The sequence below is a fragment of the Coregonus clupeaformis genome, chromosome 8 (genome assembly GCF_020615455.1).
Source record: "Coregonus clupeaformis isolate EN_2021a chromosome 8, ASM2061545v1, whole genome shotgun sequence".
NCBI classification, from domain to species: Eukaryota; Metazoa; Chordata; class Actinopteri; order Salmoniformes; family Salmonidae; genus Coregonus; species Coregonus clupeaformis.
Genome location: NC_059199.1, coordinates 65,723,716 through 65,729,715, shown reverse-complemented (window position 1 = coordinate 65,729,715; position 6,000 = coordinate 65,723,716). Strand labels below are relative to the sequence as shown.

Genomic DNA, 6,000 nt, shown 5'->3' with positions numbered 1-6,000 from the left:
GCACATTTGAGTGACAAGATTTATTTTTTGTTTAAGGTGCAATATGCAGACGTCGCTCCACCATGTCCTGGTTGCTAAATTCGCCCAATTTCAGATTGTGACCAAAAAGAGAATCATTGTACCATCTACACCACTGAAATCACTTTTCTATAAACAAACATTTTATTTTCAGCTGTTCGAAGCTGGCATACAAACCAAAAAAATATGCAAATACAAAACTAATAGAAATAGAGTACAGAACAGATCTACCGCTTCTTAGACCCACTTTGAACGAGAATGACAGACCTACAACTACGATTTCCATGCGAATTTGATTGGTCACCCAAAAAGTTATCGCGGCTTTAAGCAATATGGCCAAAGTCAAGTAATTCAGAGCATGATCCTCAAAAGTTTGAAACATTTATTACTTTAAAAACAATACAAAAATATTCTTATATTTAAACCGCACTTTATAGCTATTCACGAAGTTCAGTTATTGGGCCTGCCAAAAGCTGAGGCCTCACATTAACCGATCCTGCAATTTAAGTCTTCTCAAACATTTCCAGCAATTGGCAATGTCTTCTCATGGATCTCAACACAATTACCAAACATTTCTTGAGAAGCATATGTCATGTAGAGAAAGCCATCGTCATCCTTGTGGTCCTTGTAGACTTGTGCCATGGTAAGAGACATGCTGGCCAGGCCACTATTATTGATGAGCAGGTAGAACGCTTGACTCTGCATCAGAGACATACGATTTCTGAAACGAGAAAGTGCAGCAAGTATTGACAAAACGTAATCAAATGTAGAAATTGTCCTGCACAAACGCAAGTCATTATGAGTAATTTATGACAAGTGACAGTCGCGCCCGGCACTCGTGGCTGATTCATATCAGGTGATTACCAAGTTTGAAATTACGCACGAGTTCTTGCAACCAAAAACCTAACACATGATTTAGGTCAATTTCAGTCATGTTAATCTACGTTTACCAAGTTAAATAAACACATTCACAGCCAAACGTTTCTCAAAAGAGACTCACCTTATAATGGTGACAAACTGAGTCATGGAAAGTTCTTGGGGGACCAGGAATTTCGTTTTATCAAGAGGCGGCAAGTACTTCTCCCGTTGATACCTTTCAATTATAACCTGGGGGGGAGGGGATTACTTTTAGAAGGTGCAAATTAAATGGAACTTCAGGGTTGAATAAGGTTTTAGAAATAAGCGAACTTACCGGAATTTTAGTTGGAAACTTTGTTCGGATCCCCGCGACCTCCTGTTTTCTCGTGGCTGAGTGGGATGGAAAACGTGGGTGAGATTATAAAGCCACACATGTCATAGCCCACTACATGCAAATCATTAAAGAAAATTAATCACCAAAGCTTTTTCTCTGCTTGAAGGACTTGGGGTGCTGTGGTTTCTCAAATGGCGGCATCATGTGGGCGAGTGACTCCCCTCTTCAATTCCTGTTCTCTGATCTAGGCTATACGATTTGACCATGCAGATCAGCCAACAGAAATTAAATAGTGTGGTTGCAGTGACGTTTCACCTGATTACAATGGGGTTGTGTCAGCACGCTTCATATGGCTAATGAATTGACCGTGCATAATGACTCAGCTGTGTCTAAAACCAATCCAAATTGTTCAGATCTAATAAATGACCTGAATGTAATGTTTCATGTAATATATGTTTGAAAACAAGAAAACATGTTGAATTACTAAACATTAAATAGAGGTAATTTAGTAATTAAAATATCTTACAAATCATACATAGAGGCCTTAAAATATTATCACACTAAAGTAGCCCCTACATCATGTGTTGGAAACATTTTATTTCATGTTTTTTCTTGGATTTCAAAGGGCCTGAAATTCAGTCAGGGGGACATGGGTGATAGGCTTGTGTGTGGGTGCTAAGTAAACAACTGGATGAATGCATCTATGGAATGCATAGATAAATGAATGGAATGTGCTATAATATATTAAATATGGCTACCACAGATACACTTATGTAGCATACATTATGACATTTCCAATTTCAGATACAAAAAATATACTTCGTAGGACAATTAAAGAAAAAGAGAAAGGGTGCATTTTAGGGTGAAAAATGCAGCTCTATCTTCTTTGAACTTCAAATTCCATCATGCGTAGGATGCAACAATTGTCAACACAACGCGCATTTATATCCGATTGGCTTATTCCAGTGTGAATCGTGGAAATTGACCAATGGGTAAGGAAAACTCTGGATGTGGGTGGGAGCTCAGTGTGAACGTCACCAATAGACAGCTGGCTGCTCAGACATGCGTGTGCCTGCCCAGTAGAGAGAGCTGTAGGTAGCGATTTCCTTTCCATTTCATATCACAGGGGCGGCTAAAGGAAAACCCATCCGTCTGAGCACAGTCGTGCCAGCCTGCGCGAACCGAACCCACACACCTGGCCTGGGCATGGACGAACAGGCAGGGCCCGGCGTGTTCTTTAACAACAACAACAACTCGGGTTTGCCTGGCGCTGGCAAAGGACCGCAGCAGCCAGGCGACGTCGGTGGCGGAGAGGCGGCCAAGGCTCATTACAACATTCCGGGCATATTGCACTTTCTGCAACACGAATGGGCCCGCTTCGAGGTGGATAGAGCGCAATGGGAGGTGGAGCGAGCCGAATTGCAGGTAAACCACGTCAAAATACCCCGCTTGTTTTTGGTGGGGGTTTACTGTGTTGAGTTCGCTCTAGGAAGATTGACATTTGTGGCAGGAAGCCTACTCGCGCGCTACGGTCTTTGTGGCGTGAACTGCTCGAGCTACGTAGCTACTAGGGTAGTCTTGGGTCGGATGACGTTAGTCACTATAGCACAGGGTTTCCCAAACTCGGTCCTGGGCCCACCTGGGTGCACGTTTTGGTTTTTGCCAGAACACTACACCGCTGATTCAAATAACCAACACATCAAGCTTTGATTATTTGAATCAGCTGTGTAGTGTTGGGGCAAAAACCAAAACGGGGGGACCTTGCTATAGCAGAGCACTGCCAGTATTGTACTGTACACAACGTTTAATTTCCAAGTGTAGCCTACCATGTGCAAATTATATACCACCATTGTTTTTAAATGATAGAAAGCTATCCAAAGTGTTCAGGTAGACCCAAGGACCTGTCTGTCCTGAATACCTACATCTTGGAATGCAGAGAAACATTGCATGATGCATTCCAAAGATCTACATCCCATTCTCAATCATAATGGTTGTATCGAAATATCAAACACAAGTGTATTGAACAAGGAACTCAGTAGGCCTACACACAGTTCATGTTATTGAAAGCTGAGTTCACCTGTGAAGTACATTAGCAATGGCATGTCCAATTTAAGTCTGTTGAATAATTGACAATTATTCTTATGAAGAGTGCAGTTGATTTATGCACTCAATAGTCAGTGACATGAGTCTTTAGTGTGCCTTATGACTCCTCTTAAATGCCAATCTGTCAGCGGTAAGGCTATTAGCGTATTGTGATGTGTAGGCCTTGAGTGAGTTGTAGCTCTCAATATATACTGAACAAAAATATAAACGCAACAATTTCAAAGAATTTACTGAGTTACAGTTCATATAAGGAAATCAGTCAATTGAAATAAATGTATTAGGCCCTAATTTAAGGATTTCACATGACTGGGAATACAGATATGCATCTGTTGGTCACAGATACCAAAAAAAAAAAAGTAGGGGCGTGGATCAGAAAACCAGTCACTGTGGTTTGTCCACCATTTGCCTCATGCATTGTGACACATCTCCTTCGCATAGAGTTGATCAGGCTGTTGATTGTGGCCTGTGGAATGTTGTCCCACTCCTCTTCAATGGCTGTGCGAAGTTGCTGGATATTGGCGGGAACTGGAACACACTGTCGTACACGTCGATCCAGAGCATCCTAAACATGCTCAAAATGGGTGACATGTCTGGTGAGTAAGCAGGCCATGGAAGAACTGGGACGTTTTCAGCTTAGAGGAATTGTGGATAGATCCTTGCGGCATGGGGCCATGCATTATCATGCTGAAACAGGAGGTGATGGCGGGGGATGAATGGCATAATAATGGGCCTCAGGATCTTGTCACGGTATCTCTGTGCATTCAAATTGCCAAAGATAAAATGCAATTGTGTTCGTTGTCTGTAGCTTATGCCTGCCCATACCATAACCCCACCGCCACCATGGGGCACTCTGTTGTGGTCTGCGGTTGTGAGGCCTGTCGGACGTACTGCCAAATTGTCTTAAACAACATTGGAGGCGGCTTATGGTAGAGAAATTAACATTCAATTCTCTGGCAACAGCTCTGGTGGACATTCCTGCAGTCAGCATGCCAATTGCATGCTCCCTCAACTTGAGACATCTGTGGCATTGTGTTGTGACAAAACCACACATTTTAGAGTGGGCTTTTATTGTCCCCAGCACAAGGTGCACCAGTTTAATTATCATGCTGTTTAATCAGCTTCTTGATATGCCACACCTGTCAGGTGGATGGATTATCTTGGCAAAGGAGAAATGCTCACTAACAGGGATGTAAAAAAAAAAAAAAATGGTGCACAACATTTTTAGAGAAATAAGCTTTTAGTGCGTTTGGAAAATGTCTGGGATCTTTTATTTGAGGTCATGAAACATGGGACCAACACTTTACATGTTGCGTTTATATTTTTGTTCAGTGTACATTAGTGCCTCCGAACATTGCTAACCAAGTGCCAAGCTAAGTGCTAGCCTAGGCAGCCAATAGTGCATGGGTGCTAGATCTGCACAATCGTCTAGGCTTGATGTTCATTCCCGGTAATACACTCGTGTCCCCAGTAGACCGGCTCGTACATAAAGCATCCTCTATTCAGGCCGCAAAGGCATATTTTTACTAGTTAACTAGCTTTAATGGCGAGAAGGTGGGGGGAAAAAACGGGGAAAGTATGCGTACTTTCTTTATAAAACACAATTTTCCACGAACCTTTTCGGACAATTTAGGATGTTGTACACTGTGTTCAGCCAAGGGTGTGCAACACCCAAAATTGTCTGAAAATGATGGTGGAAAATTGTTTCAGAAAGGAAGGACGCTTATTTTCCAATTTTCTTCTGCCTTCTCGCCATTAAAGCTAGACGATTGTGCAGATCTAACGCCCTATCGGCTGCCTAGGCTAGCTAAGTGCGCTCTCCAGAAATGACTTGAGCGTTATCTGCTGCTCTTACGTATTACATCATTTACAGCTTTTATGACGGTGCATTCATTAATTTCAATAGGCATTTTTTCAATTTTAAAGGGCAATGCTTCGTCAGATTCTAAATGAATTATGTGTAACTAACGTACGTGGCATTTGTGCATCATTTACTTTGAAAATGTCTTCCCTCAATCAAAGCCGGCTTTCATTTCTTTCTTATTATGCCTGGACAAAGGAGAACGAAATCTGCCTAGATGTCGAAGTTAATAATAAAAAATAATAAATAATAATATGCCATTTAGCAGACGCTTTTATCCAAAGCGACTTACAGTCATGCGTGCATAAATTTTTTTTTTGTGTATGGGTGGTCCCGGGGATCGAACCCACTACCTTAGCGTTACAAGCGCCGTGCTCTACCAGCTGAGCTACAGAGGACCACGTTGTATTGCAGATACCCTCCTGATTCCGGAGTAGGTTTTCTTTAAAAAATGTTCCTCCCCATTTACTTCTAGTGCCTATCAGTAGTAGAGGGAGCTCATTGGCAAGCGACAAATGAGTGTCAGAACCGCTCCACTGGCAATGAGATGAAACCAATTTCATATCTTAATGCATTTGTTCTGCTACTGTGCTATTATATAATATAGTAGCGACCCTGCATTCCATTAAAGTCTTGGCTAATGTGAAAATCTTATAGACCGGATATACAGTGCCTTCAGAAAGTATTCACACCCCTTGACCTTTCCCACATTTGTTGTGTTACAGCCTGCATTTAAAATTGATTAAATTGAGATTGTGTCACTGATATTCACACATTACCCCACAATGTCAGTGGATTTTTTTTTTTTTTAATAAAAAATGAAAATCTG

The 6,000-nt window shown here is 41.7% G+C and overlaps 2 protein-coding genes across 3 annotated transcripts in view; one reads left to right on the top strand and one right to left on the bottom strand.

Annotated features, from left to right (window-relative positions):
- Positions 1-386: 386 nt before the first annotated feature.
- Positions 387-1,525, bottom strand: LOC121572391 (microtubule-associated proteins 1A/1B light chain 3C). The gene is made up of 4 exons (XM_041884448.2): positions 1,354-1,525; positions 1,211-1,266; positions 1,019-1,125; positions 387-739 (listed from the first exon to the last, which is right to left on the bottom strand). Exons 1-4 carry the CDS (start codon positions 1,412-1,414, stop codon positions 532-534), a joined length of 432 nt encoding a protein of 143 aa, XP_041740382.2. The 5' UTR covers positions 1,415-1,525; the 3' UTR covers positions 387-531.
- A 294-nt stretch (positions 1,526-1,819) lies between these two features.
- LOC121572390 (striatin) overlaps positions 1,820-6,000 on the top strand; it is a 66,019-nt gene continuing 61,838 nt past the window's right edge. Inside the window, exon 1 of one of the 2 annotated variants that reach the window (XM_045222153.1) lies at positions 1,820-2,635. In XM_045222153.1, coding sequence (XP_045078088.1) covers positions 2,417-2,635 — 219 coding nt within the window. In that variant the 5' untranslated portion in view covers positions 1,820-2,416. The remainder of the gene's footprint in view (positions 2,636-6,000) is intronic. The other variant, XM_041884447.2, reaches the window with a different exon arrangement.

Coding starts and splice junctions, on each gene's coding strand:
- LOC121572391 (XM_041884448.2), bottom strand. CDS start 1,414: ATGATGCCGCCATTTGAGAAACCACAGCACCCCAAGTCCTTCAAGCAG. Junction 1,267..1,353: donor CAAGCAGAGAAAAAGCTTTG/GTGATTAATTTT, acceptor CATCCCACTCAG/CCACGAGAAAACAGGAGGTC. Junction 1,126..1,210: donor AGTTTCCAACTAAAATTCCG/GTAAGTTCGCTT, acceptor CCTCCCCCCCAG/GTTATAATTGAAAGGTATCA.